The sequence below is a fragment of the Ctenopharyngodon idella genome, chromosome 14, assembly GCF_019924925.1.
Source record: "Ctenopharyngodon idella isolate HZGC_01 chromosome 14, HZGC01, whole genome shotgun sequence".
NCBI lineage: Eukaryota > Metazoa > Chordata > Actinopteri > Cypriniformes > Xenocyprididae > Ctenopharyngodon > Ctenopharyngodon idella.
Window position 1 is genome coordinate 18,749,662 of NC_067233.1, and position 27,538 is coordinate 18,777,199.

A 27,538-nucleotide genomic window follows, 5' to 3' on the forward strand; every position below is an offset into this window, starting at 1 on the left:
AACACCTTAGTAGGTAATATATTACAGTTTATTTTACAGACATGCATTCCCGAAATACTTTCTTTTATAGCATATTCATTCTGTAGACATTTTATTGCCATCTTATTGTGTGAATGATGCAGGTAGCAGTAAGATTTCAACATCAATTTTTTTTATTAGTACTATAGGCAGGAGGGAGCTATGCACAGCTTTTCATCATTATTGTCTTGGACATCACAACACTGGTTTTAGTGATATCTCTACCTATTTTATTATATAATACATTGTTTTGAACAACATAACATAATACAATACAATTAATACAAAGTCATTTCCATTTACTTCTAATAAATTATACCAAGCCAGTTTTCTCTCTTTTTTTTTTTTTTTTTTCTTTTTAATAAGAGTTAAACACAAACACAATTAAATTCATTATTTATTAGTTCAGGTGAGGTCTGATCTGTTGTATATGTTTTTTTTTCTTTTATGTTGATGAAATGAAAAAGAGGAGTAGATTCACACTGTCTTACTGTTTTTCTTCCTTGGGATTTTGGTGCTCCCAGGGTATAGGATCATTTTCCTGTGACTGGGAGCCAGTTTCCCTCTCTTGCCAAAACTGCTCTACATCTTGCAGTACGATTCCATCCTTGTTGGTTGGGCTCTCCTGCTGTCCTCCACACTGGTCCAGTTGCTTCTCAGGCTTCTCCTCTGTTCGCCCTGGCTGGTGTGGAGGGAGGTGGGCTGATGTCTCCGGTCTTGGGGTTGGCGACTTTGGGGCGGTTGGGGTGTGTGGTCCTGGCTTGTGTTTTGGAGGTTGCTTGCGGAGGGTGAGCCTACGCCACAAGCCAATGTAGCCCTCTCTGAATTCCTCTGAGAGGGCGAGAACGATGAGAGGGTTGACTAGAGAGATGGAGAACATGAGAAGCTGGGCGGAGAGAGTGAAGAGGACCGGAGGGAAGGCACCTTCAGCCTCCAGTGCGTGCCGCATCCAAACCCAGGCAACCCATTGCGGAAGCCACATGGTGGCCATGGCCACTGTCAGGCTGAATAGCATCAGGGTGAGTTTGCGGGATCGGATCTGTGTCCGCAGATTCTGGGTTTTGCTGGACCTGCGCTGACATCGTCCATACGCCTTCCAGAAATAAAGCAGCGCAAAACTCAAAGGTGTGCAGTAGGCCAGAAGAGGATACACCTTGGCGTACACAGACATAAAATCATGGGCATCAACAGGCACTGCTTGAACACAAATCATTCCGTTTCCTTCCTTTTGCAGGGTGGAAAAAAGCCACTGGGGAATTGGGACCACGCACGCCAAGAGCCAAGTGAAGAAGAGGACTACCAGGATAGTCTTCAAACGGATGGTCACCTGCTTGGTGGGGTTACTGACGTACCTGTAGCAAGCTTTGGCCATGATGGCCACAGTGAAGCTCTTTGCAGCCATGCAGGAGTGCAAGAACCAGTCACAGGTCTTACAGACAAACAATCCCAGAGTCCAGCTTGCACGGGAATAAGCAGTGGCTTTGAAGGGAACAGCAAATGCCAAGACCAGACCATCAGCCAGCATGAGGTTGAGGATGAGCGCGTTGATCAAGGACAGCTTACCTTTACGTGCGTTGGAAATCAGGACTCCCATAGCAGTTACATTCCCGGTGAAACCCAGGACACAGATGATTCCTAGCACCACTGGAATCAAAACCTTCAGATCTCCGTGATCCAGGTGCTGATAGCCACTTCTCTCCAGAAATGAGCGTCTATCCACGGAACTGTTGCCGGCGCTGATATTCATAGCAGGTAATTTATCCATTTCCACTGTGATAGATTGGTAAATGAAGACAGAGTTGGCAGTATGTGGAGAGAGAAAGATATGCTCTCTCAAAACTGCGTCTATACGCGAATAAACTCCGCGCGCTAAAGGAATGAATCGGTCCCTGCGTTCTTTTCCCGCCTTTGACTAGGCAGCGCGAAAGCGGAGCGACTTTATAACGGACGTTTTGATTGACAGGTGCCGTCCCCAGCTGTCTGACAGCGTTTAATTTCGCCCGTCTCGATTCTCCTGAGGACAATTAAAATGATTTCGGGTAATAAGCACTGACGACTACACACAGTTAAACTTATTGCTTCTATTGTCACTGGAAATTATGGATTTTTTTATTTCCTGTCGGAGACAAAGGCTTGATGATTGCAAATGGAAATATGGAGTAGGAATATGAATGAGTTTTGATGAGAGATTTTACCTCAGTAACAAAGACTTCGTTTCTCGAACTGATATAATGTATGTTAGTATACTTTATGACATATTTACTGTTTTGGTAATAATTTATATTGCGTTATTATTAACACCTTTTATAATGTTTGCAGTATTTATCGTTCATCCAATTAGGAGGATCGTTTTCGCTGGTTTTACCTCAGTGAGGTTTTTTTTTTTTTTTTTTTTTTTTTTTTCCCACTATGGACAGCCTTTAGATTTGATTGCGTATAAATACATGTCTACATTTAAGTGCCACAAAAAAATGATTAAACATTGACTCACAGGAAAACCATTGGATTTGTTGTAGGTTTGTTGTCTATGAGCGTATGTTTAAACCTACTCTTATATTTATTTTACTCATGTGTGAATGTATGTGGTCTTATTGTGTTCACTTTTTATCCAGCAGCTATGGGGAAAAAATATACTGAAATTTTGATTTGGAGGATAGAATTCAGAGAATTATTATAATTTATGACCAGCATTTGACTAAAATCATAGAGACTTGTGTGATTAGCTGTATAGCCTCCCTTACTCCCTTATAGCAGTTATATTACATTTTTAATTAGTTATGTATGCATAACTAACACTCTATTAAGAATTATATAGTAATTGTTATTTGGTAATGTTACTAGGCTATTAAAGTTATTATAAAGTGTTATCAGTATTCTTTATGAATCCAACAATACCTTCTTACATACCAAACCAAAATTAAATTTACATCAATTACTGTAGCAAATGTAAACTGTTAATGTGGGATCTTCCTCTGCCATAAAAGCTTTTATGGGTCTTAAATTATGCAGTGAAAGTGGATGAGGATTGAAGTCGTCAGTCCCTAATACTAAATATCTTTTGTGCTCTGCAGAGTAAAAAAAGTCATGGGTTTGGAGCAACGTGGGTGAGTAAATGGCTAAACAAATTCCATGTGTGTCTCTTAAATTGTCACATGGGGGCGCCATTGTTTAATTTACGTGTGGTGAAAGGGAGCCAAAGAAACAAAATAAACTTTATTTCAACTTCCTTTTCGTTTCTTTTTATTTCAACGAATTCCATTAAGCATAAAGACTGCATGGCAAATAATTGGATGTAGATACATTCTGAGCTATAAAACTTTGTTTCATTAAGAAGTTTACAACTGAAGTTTTTATCCTTCAGAAGAGAACATTACTGGTTTATTTGTACATAATAAAATTCCCTGATATCATTTAACCTTCACGTCATGTATAGGCTACATTATGATACCGGCATTCCTGTCATCCTCAGGCCAAAGTAACGTAACTGAATTATGACGTTTTAACAGTCTCAGACAGATGCAGCAGAAAGCATGTAAAAAGATGACATCTGATTGTTACAGGTTCATTTGATGGTGTGGAACATGTACACACCCGGCCCAAAAAATAAGTCGCTGTCTGTATTTAAATAGGAAAAGTCTTGAGTCAATGATTGGATAATTATTCCATTGATTATTATGTTTCTAGCATGTTATATGTTTGGCAACAGTTCTTCTAACTCTAATTGATGGAGTGTGTAGCTTTTCGTTTGTTATTACTTCCATGATGTGTCCATATTCCAGAATGACAATGTCAAGATTCATCAGGCTGAAATTGTGAAAGAATGGTTGGAAGGGAGCATGAAGCATAATTTTCACACATGAATTGGCATCTCTGAGTCCAGACCTTAAATTCATTAAAAGTCTTTGGGATGTGCTGGAGTAGACTTTACAGAGTGCTCACCTCTTGCATTGTGAATACAAGATCTTGACCAAAAATTGATGCACCTCCTGATTGAAATTATATCACAACATTTATTTCCATCAAGAGGTGCATCAACTTTTTGGATGCATAGGTGCCAAATCATGTTTGAAAATGATTCTTCATGCTCCCTCCAAACCATTCTTTCACAATTTGAGCCTGATAAATCTTGACATTGTCATCCTGGTGGCCATGATGTGTCTTCCTACATGGTTGTTTAAGAAATGAAAAGCTACACACTCCATCAATTAGTGTTAGAAGAACTGATGCCAAACATATAACATGCTAGAAACATCATAATCACTGCAATAATGATCAAATCATAGACTCTTTAGCATTTGCCTATTTAAATCAAAAAATTAAATCGAGCTTATTTAAAAAATTTTTTGGCCGGGCAGTGTATTTTCTTCATTGGCTCATTATAGATGACATGTTGCATGCAATAATACTTTTCACCCAGCACGGCACTGAAGAATTTAAAAAAAAAAAAAAAAAAAAAAAACAGGGTATACTGTAAAGTTATGAGAATACTGAGATAAAGTGAAGACTATAATGCAGAATTCAAGTACTTCAATTCTGTGTACTGTAAAATCATGTCGCTGCAATTCTTTTCCTTTCTTACACAAAGCTATTCTTCACATTTCTTGTAAAAACATTCACACTTCACAACCCAATTACCACCCTTCCGAAAACCCTCCCACCCACCACCCCGTCTGCCGCCCAAGTACCCACATACGAAAAGAAGGCACCACAGCTTGTTAATGGTTACTTACATCAAAATAAGACGACAACATGGATTGACAAAACATGACCAATGGGATTGACTTTACTTCAGAGCTCCTTTCAAGAGGACCGATCAGGACACTACTGTGATTCCATCCACAGATTGTTTGTTTCAACACTACAATCATCGCAGTGTCACATTCTTAGTCTGTTACGGATCAGTCAGACACTTCGGAGGAAGTTGGAGAGCATTGTGTTTCAAAGGGAATGAAAATCCATTGTTTTTTGTAAAGGCACCCCTTTTTTTCTGATGCCAGTATGTCTGCGGAGGCCCGTCTTATTCAAGGTTTGTTTTTGCCTTATTAAAGATTCTTTATTCTTTTTCATAGCAATGAAAATGCACGTTTGTCCAGATTTAAAGAGTCAGGCATTTCCTTCCAGCAGAGAAATGAATAAATACGATAAATAAACAAGAGTTTATGGAAGAAGAAATGCAGGTACTTAATAGAGGAAGAATGATTGTGCAGGGCAGGATGCTTCTTGTTTGTGAAAGTCTGGCAGCATCCTTGCACAACATGGCCTTCTTACCCAGCACAATCTGTTCATACTTCTGCCCACATCATAGGTAACTTCATGTTTCTCATCACAAAACACACCCTGGAATATCCTGCTGGGCTACAGCGTTTTTTCCTCTTTCTCTCTCTTCTCAGGAACATGTGGAGGTGGTACAGTTGTGCTAGTTGACCTTATCCTGGAATATGTAAAGGTTATTGGTGGCTGCCACAGCGATGATGTTCTCGGAAGGATGCCAGGCGGTGTGGAGAATTTTCTTGCTGAAGTCCAGGCTGTCCACACTGATTTCATCTTTGCGGCGCTTTCCGCCCACACACACCTTACGAGGTTTCAGAATTGCCCGAGGCTTGCTGTTCTCCCGGGACGCCTCCAGTGTCACATCACGCTTCGTATTACGGTCGAACATTCGGAAGAAGTTGTTGTAGGAACCAGTCATGATCACGCTGGAAATAGAACAAAATGAAAAATCAACAATATTCATTAAGATCATTTTGTCTTTATTATAATTAGATCATTATTTTTCTTTTGAATAACTTTGCTCTGATTTACCATTCACAATATAAATACTTAATACAGCTGTGTAAAACACTGACCTGTCTGATCCATTCCAAACACATTCAAATTTATCGAAGATGCAGTCATTCTCATACAGCGAGCAGAGCTTACTTCTTAGGTAATCATGTACCTGGATGGAGGAAACAGTGACAATTTTTGTGCAAGTCTGACTGTTAATTTAGTAAACACAGTTATGACAAATTCCTCTGTTTTTAGACAGTGTGAAATTTTTAAAGACCCCATGATATTGTTTGATGAGAATCTTTTGATTTCGTATTTTCCAGCCCATTGGTGGAAGATGTCCTGCTTTGTGCCTAACAGGCTGATGAAGTAAATTAAGACTTTGAGAAACCAAAGATATCAGTGAAGCGTGATTTTGCTACTTGCTATTGCTGAATGGAGGTAGGTGGAATTTATAATTTGGGGGAGATGACCTCTCATTCTAGAGTGCATTTTATTGGGCAACATTTGTGTAGTGCAAGATGAGGCGTCAGTATTTTCGGTCTGTTTTCCTGACTGTATATATTAAATGTGTACACTGCCATTCTGAAAGTTTGGGATCAGTAAGATTTTTTAATGTTTTTGAAAAAAGTCTCGGAAAGTCTTAATTAATAAGACTTAATACTTTTATTCAGCAGGAATGCATTAAATTGATCAAAAATGACAGTAAAGACATTTATAATGTTACAAAAGATTTCTATTTCAGATAAATGCTGTTCTTTTGAACTTTCTATTCATCAAAGCATCCTTAAAAAAAAAAATTGTACACAACTGCTTTCAACACTGATAATAAGAAATGTTTCAGCAAATCAGCATATTAGAATGTTTTCTGAAGGATCATGTGACACTGAAGACTGGAGTAATGATCACAGGAATAAATTACATTTTAATATATATTCAAATAGGAAAAATTGTAATTGTAAACGGTAATAATATTTCACAATATTACAGTTTCTACTGTATTCTTGATCAAATAAATGCAACCTTGGTGAGAAGAAGCGACTTCTTTTAAAAACATTAAAAAATCCTACTGATCCCAAACTTTTGAATGGCAGTGTAGGTGTACTAAATGTTTTTATTTGTCTTCTTTTAGGAGTACACAAGCATATAGATGACCTCAAAGCTAACAGACATGGATTATAAGCCAGAAAAGCCAAATTTGACTTCATGAGGCCTTTAAAATTGGGCATTAGTCAATTGTTAAATGCAATGAAATGACTAACTGCCTTACCTGATAGGTTTCCAGTGGTTTGCTCTCCATGTTCAGATCCCAGACCTTTACAGTCAGGTAGTCACGTGTCATCAGGTACCGCCCACTGTGGCTAAATTTTACGTCAGAGATGGAGGAGATGATTTCAGAGAAAAAGGAACGATTGCTTGGGTCTTCTGGCTCCTCGAAAACTAAATGAGAATAATTGAGAAATCAAATAAAAAAACACTTTAAAATGAGGATTAAAACATGTCCCGTCCACATTGAATATCTCATCTCACTCAGAAATATGCCACATTAGAAGTAAAATAGATTGCAAGTGCTGTTTTATGTTGGCTTTAACAAGTAACTTCCAAAGAAAGTTTTTCTGAATCATTTTCGCCGTTTGCTGCCCAACACATCATAAATCTACCCGGCTCGCCAGGGAAATAATACACCTGTCAGAGCAGAGAAACAGATATTTATCATCTACTATTGATTATCCCCTCACTGTTTTGTTGACTTAGTTGCGGATTATCCTGTGATGTGTCGGCAGGCATCTACACAGCGGATGAAAAACATGGGCAGAGGGGGAGGAAACAGATCAATGCTTGCGGGGATATTTGGGCACTGGTGGACTGCAGGTGTTTGTCATGAGTGTGCCTTGTCACACTGTGAGCCTGTCCACCTGCAGTCTTGCTGGGTGTCATTCAGAGGGGGCTAATGAGTCCTCTGGGGAGTGATATGAGGGGATACGGACCCTCCGCCCAGACTCTGCTGCGGCTCAGAACCCTGCTGGGCTTGGTTAGCCTCCCCCGCCTGCCACCGCAGATTGATTTTTAAGAATATTCTCTGGGATGTCTGGAAGATTTATTAGTGTGGATGGAAGGAGCAGCACACACTATGCGATAGAGAAGACATTGAGGAGGTCTTTCCTGAGGCAAACTGGCAGATCCACCTGCTGTGAGATCATGTACCAGGGAAAAAATTGACAGATGTGTGTATAATTTAGGTCAATGTGGTTCTGGAGATACAAACCAAGGCAGCTAAACCTGAAGCCCTCACAGCTGTTTCCCCCTCCAGCTAATCTGGCCTTTTAAAATTCAGCAGCAGTATGTAAATGTCTATTCAACAGGATGCGAACACATGGACCAGTAAGCATGTCGATAAAACTAAGGTAATAACCAAATTCTTTGAGCGGTGAGAAAACTATAGGCATGGCTATCTGCCCTTGAGCATTGATTTTTATGCCAAGCTTAAATGTCAATGCATTCAATCTGATCATCAAATGCACATGGATGTTTCCCAGCTTAAACTGGAGACCTGAGCATTTATGACTTAAGAAATGGAAATGTGTCAATTTGTGGTTATCAATTCAGCCATGTGCAGCCAAAGGGGATGCCACTGTATTCCACCAGTACAGGTTCATCAGTCTGCATTGTGTCCAATCCCCAAATGAAATTAGCCAGTTAAGCTCAAGGAGACGCAATCATATTAAAAATTAGCATAATCCTCACCTCCAACGCCCTCGCCCTAGGTGGAAGAGAGGCTAATCCCTGTCGTGGCGTATGTACTGGCTGTGCTCTCTAGAGACAACAGTGTTTCTAGAGCTGTACTGCCCCTTTGCATTTGTAATGTTACAATAAAGGTTTGTAGAATGCAGTAAGCACTCATTTAAACTGGGATAAAAAAAAAATCTGCAGTATGTTAAGGACCTCAAAGAAGCTTTATTAGTGGTGTTTGCCATTACCTACCTATTGGGGGTTTGTTCAAATCCCTAATCCTAAGTATTAAATGTTGGTGCATAACTCATTCCACACCATTAGTGCTAGAGACCTGAATCGTACTTCAAATCCTAAAGTATGGCGATGAGATGTGTGCTATTGCTTTTCTAAGCAATCAGCCTTTGTTTCTTTTAGCTGCATTTTTTAATGTCAATTGTCTACAAAGTCTGAGATTTCAATATGAACTCAAAACATTTCTCATCAAATTATTCCATAATCCAAGGTATCTGATCTAAGCTATTCACATTCATTTTATAAATGTACACTACCGTTTAAAAGTTTAGGGTTGGTAAGATTTTTTTTTAAATGCTTTTGAAGGAAGTCCCTTCTGCTCACCAAGGCTGCATGTATTTGATCATTAATACAGTAAAACAGTAATATTGCTATAACTCTTTTTCTATTTTAATATATTTTATAATGTAATTTAACTTCCATTTTTATTATAGATATTTTGTGCCAATTTCCCAGGAAGCGACGATTTTGTTCTGTTGAACACATGGAATGGAAATGCTGCTTTATTCGCAAATGTTTTATGCAATATTCCAATTTTGCGAGCAAGTTAAATTTGCAACTTTGGATGGAAACATAGGTAGTGTCACTTAATCCTTCAGAAATCATTACAAATATGCTGATTGGAGCCCAATATACATTTCTTATCAATGTTGGGAACAGTTGTGCTGCTAAAAAAATTTTCCCCATAGAACAGTATTTATTTAAAATAGAAATCATTTGTAACACTGTAAATGTCTTTGCTGTCACCTTTGATTAATTTAATGCCTGGCTGAATACAATTATTAATTTCTTTATTGAACCAATCTAACTAATCTTACTGACCCCAAACTTTTGAACAATAGTGTATGTCAACAATTGTCTCATTAATGTCTTTTTTTTTCATCAAGGGTTGCACTGACTCACATTTCGAGTGGTTGTCACAGAGCGCTGCTGCCCTCATGTCACACAGACGTATGGAGCCTTTACTGCTACTGTAGACGAAGGTGTTGCAGTGGTGAGGGTGAAACTCTGCTGCCGTTATCACCTCCGTTAACTCCTCCATGTTCATAGGCTTAATGTCTACAATATCTGAAAAAGCAGCTCAGGAAAACTTCTCAACTTGTAGGTCAAGTAGTAAAACAATGAATCATAAACAGTGTTGGTGGTAACTAATTACAAGTAACTTACGAGTTATGTAATCAGATTACTTTTTCAAGTAACTAGTAAAATAATGCATTACTTTTTCCATTTACAACAAAATATCTAAGTTTTTCAAATAAGTAACGCAAGTTACTTTTTCACATTTATTGACTGACAAATCTCCTGTCCCCATGTTGAGAGAAATAAAGTGCAGAGGAGTTTTGTGCGCTGTGTAAACATGATGGTTATTGTAGTTCTAGACTAAATGTGAACATTTACTCATCTCACTTGCACAAACACATTCAGTATTCCTCAAAATGAATAAAAACAGTGAAATGTAATCTCAATTTTATGCAAACCTGTAATAATTAACTATATTAAATTACACAAATATACTTTATTTAATCTCACTTTATTAACCAATGTCTTTGCTGCTGACCTTCAATTATCTATTTCAACCATACTAATAAGCAAATTACTTTATATTAGATTTAGAAATAAGAGTGTTGAACTTCCTCCTTCTGTATCCTATTCTTCTTTAATCCAGAATGGCAGCACAGCTGAAAGGTTTGTTCGAGCTGCGCCCTCTACTGTACAGGCGTAAATATGCATTTCCTTCAGCCCGAGGCTTATTCATTTCACTTTTGGTGGAAAAGGGCCTTAACATTTGCCAAAAATAGAACTTTTTTTGTTGTTTTTAAAAAACAAACAAGCAAGCCAAGTGAGAAAATGTAATGCATAAGTAATGTAACTCATTACTTTTCATAAAAAGTAACTAAGTAACGCAATTAGTTTTTTAGGGAGTAACAATATTGTAATTAATTACTTTTAAAAGTAACTTTCCCCAACACTGAAATAATAGTCATAATGCATAATGGGGAACCGGCAAATGGGGGAAAAGACCCATTTAGGTTGACAATAAAGTGGTTTACAATTGTGTTTGGCCTAGTACTGAGGGTGAACTTTCTTTTTCAAAAACATATTTCTGTCAACTTTAATGACATTACAAAGGATACTGAAGCTTCTGTTTGTGATCTCCAGGTTCCACAGGTTGATCCTTAAGTCATCGGTGGACATGAAGGTCTCGTAGTCACTGTTGACAGAGATGGAGTTGATGTGGTATGTGTGTGCATTGGAAAACACTCTCCGAGGTGCGGCCTCAACCATGAGGTCCATAGGCCGCAGTACTGGCACCTAAAGAAATGAAAAGACAAAAAAAAAGGTCAGAATCTGCTGTAACAATTACAACAGCAACAACAAAATCAACCTTCTTGTCGTTCATCAGCAAGAACTAGGGCATACATAATAATCCACAACTCTATTTAAAGAACACTGAATTGAACAGCAGGTCAGAACAGGGAGACAGATTTTTATATTCTATTTTAAAAGACCCCATGAACCCAAGTTTTGTGGATGTTTGCATATTTCTATTAGCTTTAAGGCCATTCATATGCTAGCACACTCCAAAAAGTTAACAAAATTAACTTTATATGCACCAAAAACATCTTGCACTATATATTTGTTCTCTCTAGAAAGAGAATGTCCTCCTCCCATTAAATAATAAATGAATTTGGCTACCATCTACTTCCTTTCCCAAACATCAGTTGCAAAGAAAGTGTCTGGATTTTATTCATTTTAAGTGTCATTGCTTTCATCCATAGTACAAGCCGTCAAGTGTGATATTCCAGTCTGAAATGCAAACTAAGGGCTATTGACTACATACATTAACAGAGGAATGAAAACATAGCTCCTCAAACAATTTTGTGGGGGTTTTAATAATTGGTATAACTAATTAAAAATGCATGATTAACCTTTTTTAGAGTTCTATATTTGGCACCGACTCGCATCTAATTGGAGCTAATGACCATTATGATGGTGCTCAATGTGCGTTTGGCATTTTGTGAGCTGGGACCATCCAGCGGGACACATTTCTAAGAGTCCACTGTACTGCACTTCCTGCTGTTAGCTGGTGCCCAGAACAGCACCATCGCCCCACCCACAGGTCCTAATTGCAGTAGGCAGATGCGGGCTGCTTAACTGATGCTGATGTATAGAGGCAGCGTGTACCATTCCAAAAGAGAGTCACTCATTACCACATCACAGAAGCACCTCTGTCTTGTGTGAGAGGCATTTAAATCAGTCTTTAGCTCTGAAATCAGGCTTTTGAACCACTATTGTAAAGGTGTATTCAAATGCAGAGCTAAAATGATACTGTGGTGGAGGACAACTGCAATTAGCTTTTAAAGAGAACTATGTATATCAGGATGGTTTGGTTTAGCTGTGCATGCCTAATGCACAAATTAGCATTTCATGTGCTGTTTGTTTATCATGCTGACAGATTTATATGTCATCCTTTTATTAGTCTCAGCATAAGATGGCACACCCATGGACCTCCCACAGTTTATTCACCGACCATCTGATGCATATTTTCATAAGTAAGGGTACAATACATGTCTTTTAGAAAGAACTAGTCAATGGATTGCCAGGTTATCATCAACTCTTTGAAAGAAGAGGCATTTAAATCAGATATCCATGATCCATTTTGTGATTCTAGAAGTTTCAAGAACTATGTGTTCTTCAGTAGTTATTGAGGGAAATATGAATTAATTTTCATCTTAATTGTATGTTTGTTTTAACAAATGAATTAGATTAGATTGTTTTAAAGGGTACCTATAATGCCCATACATTTACAAAATGTAATATAAGTCTCTGGTGTCCCCAGAATGTGTCTGTGAAGTTTCAGCTCAAAATTCTCCACAGATAATTTATTATAGCTTGTCAAATTTGCCCCTATTTGGGTGTGAGTAAAAACACGCCATTTTTTGTGTGTCCCCTTAAATGCAAATTAGCTGCTGCTCCTGGCCAGCTTTCCAAAAGAAGGCGGAGCTTTAACAGCTTGCGCTTCGGTTGCTCAACAACAACAAAGCTGGAGAAGGGTTTATGTAATATTTAGGGATAGTGGTGTCACTAACCCAGGAAGAAGCTTGTTGTAGTCCCTGCCATGATTTATTGTAGTCCTTAAACAGCGAATTCTTTAAAAGAAAATACCTCACTTTGCATTGAACTTTGAGCGTCGTCAGCATTGTGTTTGTAGATGTTGTTTATCCCCTAACAGCAACATTACACACTAACTAAAGTTAAAAAAGTGAAATCATAATCAACCGCCCCTTTAATATATTAATAATAATATAATAGTTTAAATCCTTTTAAGTCATCCTGGAATACTACTGGAAGTTTGCAAGAACCACTGCTTTAAAACTACATTAACTGTCAGTTAGATTTAGTGGGTGATTTTTTTTTAGCCAGAATAAGCTGGAAACATGCCATTAGTCATAAGTCTTGCTACAGGACTTTGTCCATTTCTTTATGTATAAAAGAATCTAAGGAGATTCCTCTGTTTCTAATCCTGAGGGAAAATATCTTCCTGTGTCAAACTTAGCAGTCGCACAGTAGTTCAAAGAGCAAACGGATCACACAGGAGGAAAGGAGAGAGTGAAAGACCATAGAAAAGATAAGAAAACATGCTTATTATCTACCGCTAAGACAGGCAGGGGGGGTGGGGGATTGGCCAACACCTAGCTTTCTGTTTTTATGGCATAGACAGCATTAGTAGGTCAAATAGCACAAGAATCCATTTTGATTTGCTCTATTGTTATAAAAGGTCAGGTAACCGCTGGCTTTAAATGCCACGGCGGTCACACCTTGTATCACGTCAACTCACAGATTTTAGAAACCAGTCCACCGCAAACCTTAGGGGTAAAATCGCATACTGAGACAAGAGTAAGATCACAGCGTTGGCAATGGAGACTGCCAGAACACATGACATGTGTGTCTCATCCTTCCCCTCCTCCCTCACTACCGGAGCTCCATGATAAATCCGTCTCCGCATCTCCACCGCACATACATTTCACGGTCCAAATGGGATTGCCGCCCGCTCCATGCCATCACCTCGGTGTCAGGCTAATCTTCTGCCCGGACAGACAATGGTGGAGTAGTGGAGTGCTTTAATCCATTAGGCCATGGAGCAGAAAACAGACACCGCACCAAACATTAATGGGCACTCGGAGTCGCGCCCTCTTTGTATCTGTATTCAATTTGGAGGGATGAGTAGAGAACGAGTGAGAAGGAAAGCAGAGGGAGGAATGATTGTGAGCCCCTTCACTGCACATTATCATCTCTCTTTGTCCTTGCTGTTTGATTATGAATGAATGCCTTTTGGTCGCTGACAGCTCATCGTTTGTCAGCATCAGTGCTGAACACAGAGAATGAGATTTTCATGTGAGAATTTGAGCGAACAGCAGCAACTTCTCAAAGCATTAATGAGAACACGCACTGGCAGATTTATAATAAACCTCTGACTTCTTGGTACGTGATTCAGTGGAAGATGAAGTGTAACTGTTCAGCTATGTGCCATTCCAGCTGAAAAACAAGATTCTACAAAAGCTAACTACAGATTTCATCATACATTACTGTCAGCTGAACTACTGAAATACTGTTTAGACTCTAGGAGTACATCTTAAGAAACCTTTGAAGAACATGTCTGATTTGTGTTAAATTCTAAAATCAAAAGAAATAAGATTATGCTTAAAGAAAATTAAATGTTAATATTTTCTGTATTGTGACATCATCTTCATGACAATTAAGGACATCCTCATTTTTATTTCTTCTCATTACTGTAATGGATGAAATCTCATTATTACTGTAATGTAAAATTAATAAATAAATAAATGAAATATTAGTTCAATGGTGAAGTATTCATAATTTGTTGTACAAACCTTAATTTATGCTGATTTAAATAAAAAACTATACTACACTAATGGAAATTTAATGATAATGAGAATTATGGTAATGAAAATTAAATTATGAATTATATGTAAAATATGTCACAATGAAAATGTATTAATGCTCTTAGAAATAAGCTTCATGTTCTTTATGTAAAATATATTTTCTTTATTTTCTTTTGAATTGTTTTTTTTTTTTTTTTTTGTCAGAATCATCCTTAGATGTTCTGACATATCTAATGAACAAATATAATACATTTTGTGTATCCATATTAAACATTTTGCTTGTCTTTATTGTCAATTTGCAGGTGGTGATAATACAAGCATGCTGACCCGTAATGTGGTGATGGTGGCCGGGTCTCTGATTCTTCCATCTTCATCCTTCAGGTTATATCCTTCTGGTCTCTTATCCCTCTCACTGATCTTCCACAGTTTCACAGTTTTATCTGAAAATAAACAGTTACACACAGAGCAGCTTCAAGACATGATAAAAGGAGGAAAAATTAAGAGAGAGAAGAAAATAAAAAGGTGGGCAGTGGGAAATTTAGCAGTCTGTGGGACACAATCTGGCACATGGCTGGAAAAGATCCAGCACCAACAGAGTATATAAACCGTAGCCATACCATCTGAACGTGGGGAGATGTATGATGTCATTGGAAGACTTTACTGTTCCAACAATCTTTTGTTGAAATGAAAGCAGCCATTATTAATAAATAATAGTCTGCATTAATACTGAGATCATAGTTTGTAATCTAATGTAAATGGTCTGATGTTGTTTGGACCTCAAAGACTTTCAAATACACCGATCAGGCATAACATTCACCACCTTCCTAATATTGTGTTGGTCCCCCATTTGCTGCCAAAACAGCTTTGACCCATCAAGGCATGGACTCCACTAGACCCCTGAAGGTGTGCTGTGGTATCTGGCACCAAGACGTTAGCAGCAGATCCTTTAAGTCCTGTAAGTTGCGAGGTGGGGCCTCCATGGATCAGACTTGTTTGTTCAGCACATCCCACAGATGCTTGATTGGATTGAGATTCTGGGGAGTTTGGAGGCCAAATCAACACCTCAAACTCGTTGTTGTGCGCCTCAAACCATTCCTGAACCATTTTTGCTTTGTGGCAGATCACATTATCCTGCTGAAAAAGGCCACAGCCACCAGGAAATACCGTTTCCATGAAAGGGTGTACAAGGTCTGCAACAATGCTTAGGTAAGTGGTACGTGTCAAAGTAACATCCACATGGATGGCAGGACCCAAGGTTTCCCAGCAGAACATTGCCCAAAGCATCATACTGCCTCTGCCAGCTTGCCTTCTTCCCATAGTGCATTCTGGTGCCATGTGTTCCCCAGGTAAGCGACGCACACGCACCTGGCCATCCACGTGATGTAAAAGAAAACGTGATTTATCAGACCAGGTCACTTTCTTCCATTGCTCCGTGGTCCAGTTCTGATGCTCACGTGCCCACTGTTGGTGCTTTCGGGGGTGGACAGGGGTCAGCATGGGCACCCTGACTGGTCTGCAGCTATGCAGCCCCATACGCAACAAACTGCAATGCACTGTGTATTCTGACACCTTTCTATCAGATCCAGCATTAACTTCTTGAGCAATTTGAGCTAAAATAGTTTGTTGTTTGGATCGGACCACACGGGCCAGACTTCGCTCCCCACGTGCATCAATGAGCCGCCCATGACCCTGTCACCGGTTCACCACTGTTCCTTCCTTGGACCACTTTTGATACTGACCACTGCAGACCGGGAACACCACACAAGAGCTGCAGTTTTGGAGATGCTCTGACCCAGTCGTCTAGCGATCACAATTTGACCCTTGTCAAACTCGCTCAAATCCTTACCCTTGCCCATTTTTCCTGCTTCTATTATATCAGCTTTGAAGACAAAATGTTCATTTGCTGCCTAATATATCCCACCCACTAACAGATGCCGTGATGAAGAGAAAATCAGTGTTATTCACTTCACCTGTCAGTGGTCATAATGTTATACCTGTTCAGTGTACCTTCTTTTGTATTCCACACAACAATGTTAGTCATACATGTTTGGAACATGTGAGGATGAGTGAACGATGGCAGGATGTTCATTTTTGGGTGAATTATAATGTTTACAATGCATTATTTTTAGCACTGAAATCTCAAATGTCACTCACCATTGGTGGAGAGCAGGAAGTATGCAGCATTCTGCTGAGGCAGCCAGCGTATCTTATTGATCTTCTCCTCAATCTCTAAACTCTTCAGGTAGTCAAACTCCGGCTCGTGACTCTGAAACGTGCTGTAAACATTATACTCCCCACGTCTGTGAGGCTGGTTCTTGCTCTGTGGGTGAGAGGACAGAAAGGTTGTTTGTTCAGTTGCAAAGACCAACATAGCTTGCTACGAACATTTATTTTGTTATGGTCATCTACAGTAGTTGCCAAAAGTGATGTCCAGAGGGGATATTTGTTTTTATGACTCCACAAGTTCAATTAAATGATCAGAATATAAGGAAAATATTTTATACTGTATATATTTTTAAAAATATTTTAAATATGAAGGAAAAGCAAAACGCTACATTTGGTCAAGGTATTTATCTGACAAAATTATTTGGCAAAAAAAGGCAAACTCTAGCTACAGGTTTTATTTTACTATGCGAAAAGAAAAAAAAGCATAACAACAAAAAAAAAAAGCTCACAGGAAAAAGGATACATTGACTACAAATTAATCAGTAATGAGTATTTAATTTTTCTCTGTTGTGTTCATAATTTCTTTGTCTGATAGCCTGGCCAAAAAATATGTCCGCACAATTTGGCATATTTCATTGCGTTATCACAATGACTGCAGAATGACTACCTTTTTACTGGTAACAGAAAACAATCTAATTAGCCAAAAAATATATAAGAAATGAACTTCCAAGGGACACAGGATGTGTAGAACTTTGTTAATAATGAGCATTGAGATTAATGGAAATCTACAGGGCTTTCTGCCTGTGAATATCCCGTAATGTGCTGCTGATTCTGTTAACAGTTAATTGCAGGTTTTCTGGTCACGGTTGGACTATTACATTAATGCATTCACAATCAATGGCAGCATGGAAATAAGGAAGTTTTCACGTTGGGAACCATCAAAATCAATAATTGTGAAAACCGTTCATGCAGTTAAATTAAAGTAAACAGAGAAGGAGTCCCTCTCTAGAGGGTGTTATAAGAATCTATCTGTGTGTGTGCGCACGTGTGTGTGTGTAGTACTAGCGTTTAGGGTATTGTGCAGAAGCAGACATGTTCGTATGTGTCTGGATTTGCTGACAGCATGGCATATATTCTACAGGCAGAATAAACTGAATTATACAGAACAGCCCTCCTTCAGTGTTGAGGAGTAACTATCTAGTTGTGACAGTAGTTTAGTAGTGACTGTTTTTCAATAACAAGCTACTTTTTCTGTGTACCGTGACCAAACATTAATTTGCTATTTAAATGTCACTTTGTATTGCACACACAGCTTTACTGTTGTACTGTACTAAACGGTTCACCCCCTCATACAGTATGTTGGAATGTCCAATTTATTCTAGTACATCTGGTTCCTTTTGGATAGTTTATTTAAATGAATAGATTAAAAAAAGTTTCACTGATTTGGCATTTTAGGCCTTTTAGAGCTAAATATTTACAGTGAATACAGGACACTTTCTGATAATTTGTTATTGACATTGTTTTTAAAATGTGATTAAATAGCTACATCAATAACCTCCCATACAAGTTTAGGATGAATTTAATGCTGAGTTTTAGTAATAGAAGAATATGCACATACAGTAGATAGGTGATTAAGCTTAAGTGTGTCACTTCACCTGTACTGAACCTTAGTTAAATGATTCTGTTAAATAGTACTGTATGTTTTTAACTCTGTTATATGTGGTTTATTTTTGTATTTGTCTAGTTGTATATCGTGTAAATTTATCTGTTTATGGTGTCATCCTAATTGACCGTTCGCAAAGACCCGCCCCCTTTAGTTACTGTTGCTATGTCCGACAAGCCATGCCGATCTCACGCCACACATCATGTTCGCACACAGTGAAAAATACATTGCGGAGCAAAGAGGACACTGATAACACAGACAAGACAGGTTACATTTGATATGAAACAAAGTCTCAAATTTTGTAATTTTTAAAGAAATGTAAACAATAAATACCGTTTTGTGGCTCTTTAATGTGTAGTGACAGATATCTGTAGCACCTCAGTTCAAGCGACTCGTGAACCGATCATCTCTTCCTACTAGTTAATTATAGCATCAAATAAACACGAATGAACATCATAAGGAATGTTGTTTCAATCGTGGAAAGACGTCAGTACACACCATTTTTCAAGTTCAAGTCCACCTACGTTAATCTGCTAACTCCCGTGACTGCTTTGTCGGACAAAATGGCAGATTCGGCGTTATGATTGGTTAGATCGCCTGTCAATCAAACTCCTGGCGAAGGGTCAATTGAGGTTATTCAAAAATTCTAATTGTTCTTGTCCTAAAAATAAAACTCTGATTAAATTAAATATCAATTGTTCTATTGTTACCAAACAGTTTTGGTTACCACTGACTTCTAATGTGTGGGGAAAAAACAAGGAGGCATTTCTCAAAATATCTTCTTTTATGTTCCACAGAAGAAAGAAAGTCATACAGATTTGGAATGACATATGAGGGTGAGTAAATGATGACAGAATTTTCATTTTTTGGTGAACTATCCCTTTAAGTTGCTTAAGTGTACTTAGTTACTTATTGTTAGTAGCTTGTAGTGTAGCTAACTTCTAATTCTGAAGAAACTTCCCCAAAACTGTCTTTGCTGTCCAAAACTGAGCATGTGCACCTGAGGTTTATCGAGACCTCACCTCTGTTACCATTGTGTATCTATTGAAACCTTGTTAAAAGCCACAGGAAGTTGTGTTACAGGGTGCGACCCTGTGGTTTTTCCTCACACAGTAAGCAGATTTCATTTGACATTTTACAGGAACGAATGCTTGTGAAAGATTTCATGGTTTCGTCTTACCTCTTGCTCTCTTTGGAAAACCACAACTCTTCCTCCCTTGTCTCCTGTGGCCAAGAGCTCTCCAGTAGAGTTGAACTCCACAGTAGAGATGATGTCAGCTGCAAAGAAACACAAGAGAGCCTTTATGTATGCAGGATTTACCACTCTTTGTAAGGGATAATGTACAGTTATCTGGTCATGATCATAAAATAAACCACAAAAGATTGATCTTGCATCTCTCTTAAGGGGTTTATTTGGTGATTAATGACTGGCTCACTGTACATTATCCCACTTATTACACAGCTACTTAGCAAACAAGTAGACATGAAATGTTGAACTGTTTTATTATGTAAGAAGAAAGAGAGTAATATGAAACATCTAGGCAGGAAATTGGCTAATTATACAGTTATCTAAAACATATTTAACCACAGAATGCTGCAATTGATCAATCAGAATCAATTAAGAGAGCTTTGTAAAAAGTTAATATATAAAACAAAGCCCACACTCCTGTGGCTGGTAATTATAAGTCTTCAAACAACACACGTAATATGCATGTGTATTATCGTTTGGTGTGTTGCGATAGGTCAAAAGAGACATTAAAAAATAAAAACCAGTGTCATGTTTGGCATCATTGTCATCAGACCTTGTGTGCACGTTTTGGCATGCCATATTTAAATAAGGTACAACGGGGCTAAAGGCACACCTTAAGAAAAATGTGCTTTTCACTACTCTCAGTGTATGATTGGATGGAGCAACAGATTTTGTGTGAAAATAAATCATAAAAGTGATTTGTTTGTTTAAAAATCTTATAAATTTATGAGGTGGCAAGGTGGGACTTTTACCCCACACACGGGGTAAAAGGCTCACCAGCATGGGGTAAAATAATATGTTTTTAATAATGTCTAAGTTAATACTTGTTCAAAACAATCACTTTTGCAAAGTTTGTACTATTTTCTGTTTATTTTGATAAATAAAATAATTCATTTTTGTTCAATAAATATACTGTCATTCAAAATGTTAATATAAAAATATATTTCACAAATATTGAAATAAACTTATTTTAAAAAGTAAAGCTTTTAAAAGCATTGAAGGAGATCCCATAATAATTTAATATAGATTTACAGTAGGAACAATAAATGATATTATTATATGATATGATTAATATCATGTTTAAATATGATGGTTTCATTATAAATATGGTGATTATCTCTAAGATGGACACCCAACTTAATATATGATATTTACCATCTGAATCTAATCATGTCATGTCAACAAATGGAAAAGTCAGCCAGCTATTTATTATCATGTTAATTATTGTGCCTTTAGCTCCAACAGCTGGGGGTGCTTTTTACCCCAAATACCATACTTTTACATATTCTTCCATTATTGAAAAAACTCTTGCTTTAAGGAGACTAAAAATCATTAAGAAGACCTTTGTCTCAAAACATATTCATTAAGGATCAGCCAAATTTCCACATACATCTTGAAAAGTCGATGTTTTTGTGCCATCTAGTCATTTAGAGGAGAATAAAATAAAATGCGCCTTTTACCCTGGTGTGCCTTTAGCCCCTGTTGTACCCTATATATGAATGTAATGACATGGATTGTTAAAAGTGCTGTACAAATAAAAATGACTTGTCTGGACTTGAATGTCAGTGAGATTTAAGAACTGCAATGAAGGAAAAGATGATCAATTTCTAACATTGTAAATAGCTGTCTTTTTTTTTTTTTTTTTCACACAAAGCTATTGTATGAGACCTGACACTATTGAACATTCTGCTAAACTTCATACGTGGCAGAAAGAAAGTCATACAGGTTTGACATGAAGGTGAGTAAAGGATTTTTTTGCTGAACTATTCCATTAAAATAATGCAGGTTGCCAGAAGAATATCAATTCACAGTACAGTTATTCTTAGGTCTACTCTTGATATCCACACACACTTAAAACAAGATAGGGTTAGGAATATATATGAAATATTCAGACAGGTCTATTGTGTTCTGCAATACCACAATACAGTAAATGATGAGCTCTGTTGAATCTATTAGTGCAGCAGAATTAAAAGCAGTGGTTAGCATTCATAAAATGCATTTGTTTGTCAAACAAGTGATTTGTCGAACAGCAATTAGTTCTAAATTCTCATATGTTAAATACATGTGTTAAATCTGCATATGTTAAATGCCTGCCTCTCTTAAGAATTTTAAGCTGTCAATACTGATTTGAAAAAAAAAAGGCATTGTGTTCTAGGTGCCCCACATTTGTGAGAAAAAGCTTAAAACAGACTTTTTTTGTGCGTACAAATAAATAAAATAATCCCCAAAAATCATTTTTAGCAGAAGATTAAATACAATAACCCTTTATATGGAATCCAAAGGGTTGAAAACATTCAGTGCACTTAAACAGATAAAGAGAGCAAGAGCTGCCGTTCCCGCAGCACGAACAGCTCCGAATCCTCCGCCCCTCCACAGAGAGCCGACGCTCCCCTCCTCCAACTATGATTATCCTTCCATTCATTATCATCTGACACAGAAATACACAACATCCTTCACGTTCAACACTAAATCCACGGGATTCACCGCAGAGGACAGAAACTGCCACATAATTTACATACGACAGGATTAACTCGAGACATCTAATAAATCAGTTTCTCGAAAGATTGATTTTAATGCTGGTACACAGAGAAAGATATGCAAGTCTTTCATCTTTTCCAGGCATACAATACAAAATGAGCAATAGTGATAAAATGCCACAAAGTTTGTGATTGATTGTATTCAACCAAATGTTTCGGAGCCTCTGAATCTTAGGTTACTATTTACATCTGTAGGAGGGTTTCCTACCTTTAAGAAATCTTCTTTTATCTTCCTCTAAAAGATGCATTTGTTTGAAGGGTGATGAGCTCAAAACAGCAGATTACATTGCTTGGTTATTCTGTATTGTTCTGCATATTGTAGAAATCTACAGACAATGCTTTCATAGATGTTGCGTCTTTAGTGGCATCCGCTTATGAGAGACGAAGGGGTTGAGATGTAACAAGTAGAAAAGCGTGCTTCAATTTTTTTGTTGTTTTTTTTGAGAAGCCACACACCCTCAATGGATTTATTGCTTGCTGAATTGAAAACGGGAGGAAGTGGTTGCCATGGAGACCCCTTCCGATACTGTTGTGCTACATTTGACTGGAAGACTTTGCTGTGTATGTTAAACAGCCTGAATGCGTGGTTTACAGCGTGTGATGCCGGTCAATGGCACAGTGGGGGAGAGACTGAGAAAATTTAGTCTATTTTTGAACATGGCTGCTGAATGCTGAAATACACAGTACTGAAATATTGCACAAATAGCTGCGGAACAGTGATTTATTTATTCACAATGGCACATTCTTTCCTACTGTACACTGTGATGCTTATTGTATTCCCACACTAAGAGAGTCAGTGTACAGATTTTATTTGTAATATCTATGATTATTTTGGTTTATTTTGTCTATTTTTTTTTAAATTAAATATATATATATATATATTTTTCATTTAAGTCATTATATTGTATTATATGGATGGATTATTAAAATGATAAAAAATAAATAAATCAAATATTATTAACATAATATATAAAATTATATAGAATTATTTTTTATGATGGATGGATGGATGGACGGATAGGGATGGATGTATGTATGATAGATAGATAGATAGATAGATAGATAGATAGATAGATCATTATAAAAAGTATTGTATTGGACAGTCTAATGTTGGATTGTTAATCTATTAACTGCATGAATGTGTTTTCTCTTCAGTTTTGATGATGGATGGATGGATGGATGGATGGAAGGATGGATGGATGGATGATAGATGGATGGAAGGATGGATGGATGATAGATGGATGGATGGATGGATGGATGGATGGATGGATGGATGGATGTATAATGGATGGATAGGGATGGATGATGGATGAGGATGGATGGAAGGAAGGAAGGAATGATAGATGGATAGATGGATGGATGGATGAGGATGGATGATAGATAGATAGATAGATAGATAGATAGATTATTATAAAATGTATTGTATTGGACAGTCTAATGTTGGATTGTTAATCTATTAACTGCATGAATGTGTTTTCTCTTCAGTTTTAATGATGGATGGATTAGGATGGATGATAGATGGATGGATAGACAGACAGACAGATAGATAGATAGATAGATAGATAGATAGATAGATAGATAGATAGATAGATAGATAGATAGATAGATAGAAAGAAAATCTCGCTCTCCTAAATGACAATAATGGAGGACTCCAATTGGGAGGATTTGAACATGGTGAGACTGTTATTTCACAGGCATGTTACTAAATGAATGATACATTGTCTAATAGTCGGCATAAAGATATGTCATTCCCTTGCCAAAATAAAGCAGATATTCAGTGTCTAAGCCCATTGATCTGAATGCTGTATTTCTTATCTTCGTTTACACAGAAAGAGACTATGAAACCCCCTGCTTCTTGAGGGAGGGCAAGTTGAAGCCATTACAGTCGGAGTAAATTTTATTCATTTACTAATTATCTTGCTGTTCTTTGTTTCTTAACATTGAGCGTCTCTTAAAAAGATGCAACAATGGATGTTGCAAAAAGTAATGATAGAGAAATAGCTCTTGAAAACAGCAACAATTCATCAATCGTTGAGATGCACCTGACCGTACACCCTCTGCTTGGCAATAACGCAGGTCTTTCTCTCATTATAAACACATTAGCACACTGCAGTCTGAGACAGGGAGAAAACTGATGACAATGTTTTAATGAGTTTGCTCAATTACAGACATGTTATTTCTCATCTTACTCTAAAGGATAAATGAGACAGCAGAGAAGGAAAGGGACATAGAGGAAGACAACAGACAGAGAGAGAGTGGGGGTGTCCTAAAATCAAAGCATGTGTTGACTTAGAAAGAGAGAGTGATTTCATAAAAGCAATTTCAAGGCCCTCTGGTCCAGTGTTCCCTTGCGTGATACTGTTTGACAAGGAAATATCCAGGCAAAGAGTATTTCACAATTTGATATCCCCGTTTAACTTGCTTCAGTGACTCCGAAGAACACTAGGCATGTAGGTGAATGTCACAAAAATGTTCAGATCACATTTATTTTCTTTTTTGGGCTGATCTGTTGAGACACTAAACTCAACAAAATGGCAGATTTTTTCACATTTCACATTTAACTCAAAAAAAAAAAAAAAAAGTAATAAAAAAATATATTTTTCTTAAACAAAATTAAGCCTATTTTAGGGTCAGTTAGGTATTTTTGCATTGTGACATTTTCATGACAAATTCTCATTACCATAATATAAAGAAGAACCAACGGTAAACTACTACAGATTTTAATTTATGCTGATTTAATTTGAAATATAGATATACACACACACACACACACACACACACACACATATATATATATATATATATTGCTTTTTTCAAACCTAAAGGTGTCATTTCTATTAAAAAAAATATGATTTCTTATTTCTTTCTTTTAGGGTGATCCAGACATGTTGTTTGTTTTGTGAGATTCAGAGGGAATCAGATTTGATGTCCTACAGGTTAGTCATCTATTCTGAATGTCTTTATACTTAGCTGCCTATGACAAATAAAGTGGGCAGTGCATTACAGAGTGCAGTTAATAAATCCTGCGGGCACCCATGTCTGCAACAGCAGGGTCAAAGGTCAGGGTCTCATATACCCAAAGTGCTTCTGGGAAAGAACTGATCTCTGCCGTGCTGTAATTTGCAGCCGTTCTCATTACTCACACACTATAAAGTGGGTTACCGTGCCAACCTGTCTAATCCCAGCAGCCCCGGCAGCTCTTGAACATATATGATCATAGCTTCCCCATCACAAAGGCATCATGGGAAATACCAAAAAAAATAATGTCCGAATAGCATATTAGCATACTATTTCAGCAGTATGTATATAATGTGCACAGTATGTACATTTTCTTTTCTTTTTCTTTTACATTAACCACAATTTTTTTTACGCAAAATTGGATTACAAATGCAAAACAATCATGTTAATTAGCCAAGATGTCAACCGGATGTCACTCTCTGAATTAAAATTGTCACAACAATGCAGCATACTACTCTTTGAAGTAAGCTGTATGCAGTATATTCTACACAGTATGCAGTAAACAGCTAGTATTCCATTCCGAACACAGCCGGTGTATAATGTCCTACTGCTAAGAACATCCCCAGAACAAAGTCTAATAAAGTCGCACTTAGCTTATATTGATTTACAAATTGATTTTCTTTGCCTTCGCACAGACATAATGAGAATGAGATCAAGATGATGCACCATATCAAGACGTTAAATGCCACTATGCAGTGAAAGGGGACAGTAGGTCAACAAAGATCAGTAGGAAAAACAGCAAGTGGAATGTGTTTTAAAGTATATCTTCTACTGTCAGCCCTCACAGTCAAGATAGCATTGAGATTTCAGCATAACACAGCTGTCTGCAACATAAGAGAGAGGCTGGTTCATGGAAAAGTAGGTCAGTCTGAGTCTGCTGAGCCAGTCTCGGGCTAAAGAACATCCAATCATTTCCAAAAGACAAAATCAATGCTTGTTTTGAAGTTAAGCCAAAATGAAATGATTCTGTGTAAGCCTGTGTGGAAGCAAGTCTGCGTGGAATCTGCAATTATCTCAGGACCTGATAGAGCACTGTGTTGTAATGCAGAGTTATACGTTCAGCAATGTCTGCGAGATTAGAGCTCTTTCGCTGAGTTCAGCGTCTCAACGGATCAGCCCGAAAAAGATTACAGCTGCCTTAACCTATCAGAAATGTTTAACATCTATTCAGAATGATAGATTGGTTTGGTGAGCAAACAGTGTGCAACAAGATTGTATGAGACAGATTAAAGGGTTAGTACAGACATAAATGAAAATTCTGTCTTTATTTAATAACTCACAAAAGAGCAGCATGAAAAGAAGCAAAAACTCATTTTAATAAAATAAAAGCAAATGGGGACGGATGGCATTAGACTCAACTGAAATAAACGGTTACACACACATAAAAATAGCTTTAAGTGTTAAACAGACCCACATTTAAGTCATTATAAGTGAAAAATTTCACTGCAGCTCTCAATCTCATTTGAGTCCACAAATATTCACAAAAACATTTGTAGACACCAGGATACACTGGTTTCGCCTTATATATGGTTTCTCGCACAAAAGGTAATTTAATATTTAAAGGAACACTTACTTACTTAACCAGACGCGATGCGATAAGATTCCAGCGACAAACAATTTGTCTGTCCACACCAGACGCGACGCGATAAAGTCAGTCAAAAATCGCAGCCAATCAGAAGAGCGCGTGGGCGGGCTCTCTCGGCAAGCTCCCAGCACTCGCAACAAAATGGATAGGTACATAATCAAATTCATGAATATTACACAATTTTAACATTATTAAAAATACATACTGAGTTACTGCTTGTCTGTTCACAATGAGTTGACAGTTTGAACGTTCTTGTTTCCTTTAATTTATTTTGAAGATCTGAGGTGAATTATCAATTGTTGCTTTCAGTACGGCTATAAAAGACAGACAAAATTATATTCAAACTCACATTAGATGCTTTTAACATTAAATAAAGCACATAACAGTCAGTACATGAGATTATCATTGCCATTCTTTGTGTTGTTGTTTCAGTCGTGACGTTGTAGAAACCGTTTCTAAAATAGAATCATCGTGTGTCACCGTCCTGGCTAGTCAGGACAAAAACTCTGATTAACATGAAAAAGATACCTTTTTTCGCATGTCGCAGCGTTGCGTCGCGTCAGGTTAGGGCATGGTGTTAATATTTAAAAAGATGTTTTTAAT

General features: G+C 37.5%; 2 protein-coding genes across 4 annotated transcripts in view; both read right to left on the bottom strand.

The window, feature by feature from the left end:
• Positions 1–10: 10 nt before the first annotated feature.
• Positions 11–3,108, bottom strand: gpr151 (G protein-coupled receptor 151). The gene has a single exon (XM_051859637.1). It carries the CDS (start codon positions 1,781–1,783, stop codon positions 506–508), a length of 1,278 nt encoding a protein of 425 aa, XP_051715597.1. The 5' UTR covers positions 1,784–3,108; the 3' UTR covers positions 11–505.
• Positions 3,109–3,230: 122 nt separating this feature from the next.
• The window catches only part of ppp2r2ba (protein phosphatase 2, regulatory subunit B, beta a), a 79,455-nt gene continuing 55,147 nt past the window's right edge, over positions 3,231–27,538 (bottom strand). For all 3 annotated transcript variants that reach the window (XM_051859634.1, XM_051859633.1, XM_051859636.1), the window contains 8 exons: positions 19,727–19,824; positions 16,872–17,037; positions 15,045–15,157; positions 10,947–11,124; positions 9,715–9,879; positions 7,058–7,227; positions 5,865–5,956; positions 3,231–5,714 (listed from right to left, as the gene is read on the bottom strand). In XM_051859634.1, the coding sequence (XP_051715594.1) occupies positions 5,435–5,714; positions 5,865–5,956; positions 7,058–7,227; positions 9,715–9,879; positions 10,947–11,124; positions 15,045–15,157; positions 16,872–17,037; positions 19,727–19,824 (1,262 nt within the window). In that variant the 3' untranslated portion in view covers positions 3,231–5,434. The remainder of the gene's footprint in view (positions 5,715–5,864; positions 5,957–7,057; positions 7,228–9,714; positions 9,880–10,946; positions 11,125–15,044; positions 15,158–16,871; positions 17,038–19,726; positions 19,825–27,538) is intronic.

What these genes read in the sequence shown, in the direction of transcription:
- gpr151 (XM_051859637.1), bottom strand. Translation starts at nt 1,783, where the DNA reads ATGGATAAATTACCTGCTATGAATATCAGCGCCGGCAACAGTTCCGTG.